At 36.2% G+C, this 1440-nt stretch overlaps 1 protein-coding gene across 1 annotated transcript in view; it reads left to right on the top strand.

Annotated features, from left to right (window-relative positions):
* Window positions 1-1440, top strand: part of ZW10 (zw10 kinetochore protein) — a 44290-nt gene that overhangs the window by 13639 nt on the left and 29211 nt on the right. The window contains exon 7 of the mRNA XM_003794756.3: window positions 234-425. Coding sequence (XP_003794804.1) covers window positions 234-425 — 192 coding nt within the window. The remainder of the gene's footprint in view (window positions 1-233; window positions 426-1440) is intronic.

Genomic DNA, 1440 nt, shown 5'->3' with positions numbered 1-1440 from the left:
AAAAAGGAAGCTAGTTCTTATTTATTTATTTAGTTTTTTGATAATTTAAATCAAACCTGTCGACAATCTAGGAAACTTCAATGGGAAAAACTGTGGGGCATAATGGTTATGCGTAATGTTGTAGTATATGTATTTTGGTTATTAGGCTCAAAAATCTGTGTTTTTTCTGGATATGCTTACTTTGTAGAACTTGCTTTTAGTGATTTTTGATGAGTATTTATATGATTTTTCAGGTCAGATGCTGCTGAAGTATATCCTTAGGCCTCTGGCATCTTGTCCATTTCTTTATGCTGTGATAGAAAACCAGCCTAACATAGTTATTATTCGTTTTGAGTCTATAATGACTGACTTGGAACATCCATCACCATCTGACGTTTTTGCAAAGATCAGGCTGGTACTGGAAGTGCTCCAGAAACAGTTTCTAGGTATGTATCCCCAAGGCATTGCCTTTATTTTTTGGTAATATAAATAGTGTTTTTAAAAGTAAATATTATTTTAAAGTAAAAATGGCTACAATATGAATGAAGGAAAGACCAGGAGTGAGTAAATTGTGCCATAGGAACAAGTGATTATCTTTTTGTTTCTTGCCTACTTTGCCTTCCTTTTCTGTATTGACAAGTGGTCTCCCAGATTCTGATTTATGATATTATTTTAGTTGAATTTTAGCATACATTTCTCTCACTGGACTTCCAGTAATATTATATTTGGGACTTTGGCTTTAATTATAGAAATAGAAATGAATGAAGTGCTGTTTTACATATTTCAAGAGAAAAATCCCCATTAATCTGATATAGACAAACAAGGTTTAACATAGGAAATAAATTACATTCCAGCTTAGCCTTTTGGTTAGATATTTACATATTCACACTAGAAACAACCTGTTTCTGTTTTGCTTGTATACTTTTTTTAGTTGTCTTGCTATTAAAAATTTTTCTTGTGGTGTTTAATTTTAATATTATTGTTTTTTAGTCTATTTGACTTAACTGTCTTCATGCTTTTCTCAGTGGTCTTGTTAAATAGCCCAGCCAATCATTCTTGGCTGTGATTAAAATAAAGAAATCCTGCAATAATTAGTGGGCCTTCCTGGCAGTTCTATGCTGCTTATTTATATAAAAATATATATGTAAAGCAAGGAATTCTTTTTACAAACATTTTTTAAAAATGAGAACAGAGGGCTCGGTGCCTGTGGCTCAGGTGGCTAAGGCACCAGCCACGTACACCCAAGGTGGTGGGTTCAAATCCAGCCCGGCCTGCCAAACAACAATGACGGCTGCAAACAAAAAATAGCCGGGCGTTGTGGTGGGCGCCTGTGGTCCCAGCTACTTGGGAGGCTGAGGCAGGAGACTCGCTTGAGCCCAGGATTTGGAGGTTGCTGTGAGCAGTGAACCACGGCACTCTACCCAGGGGGATAGCTTGAGGCTCCGACTCAAAAAAAAAAAA

The sequence above is a fragment of the Otolemur garnettii genome, unplaced genomic scaffold (assembly GCF_000181295.1).
Source record: "Otolemur garnettii isolate 467f Iridium unplaced genomic scaffold, OtoGar3 scaffold00086, whole genome shotgun sequence".
In the NCBI taxonomy this organism is placed as follows: Eukaryota; Metazoa; Chordata; class Mammalia; order Primates; family Galagidae; genus Otolemur; species Otolemur garnettii.
Note: the sequence above shows the minus strand (reverse complement) of the source record. Positions and strands in the feature narration are given on the sequence as shown.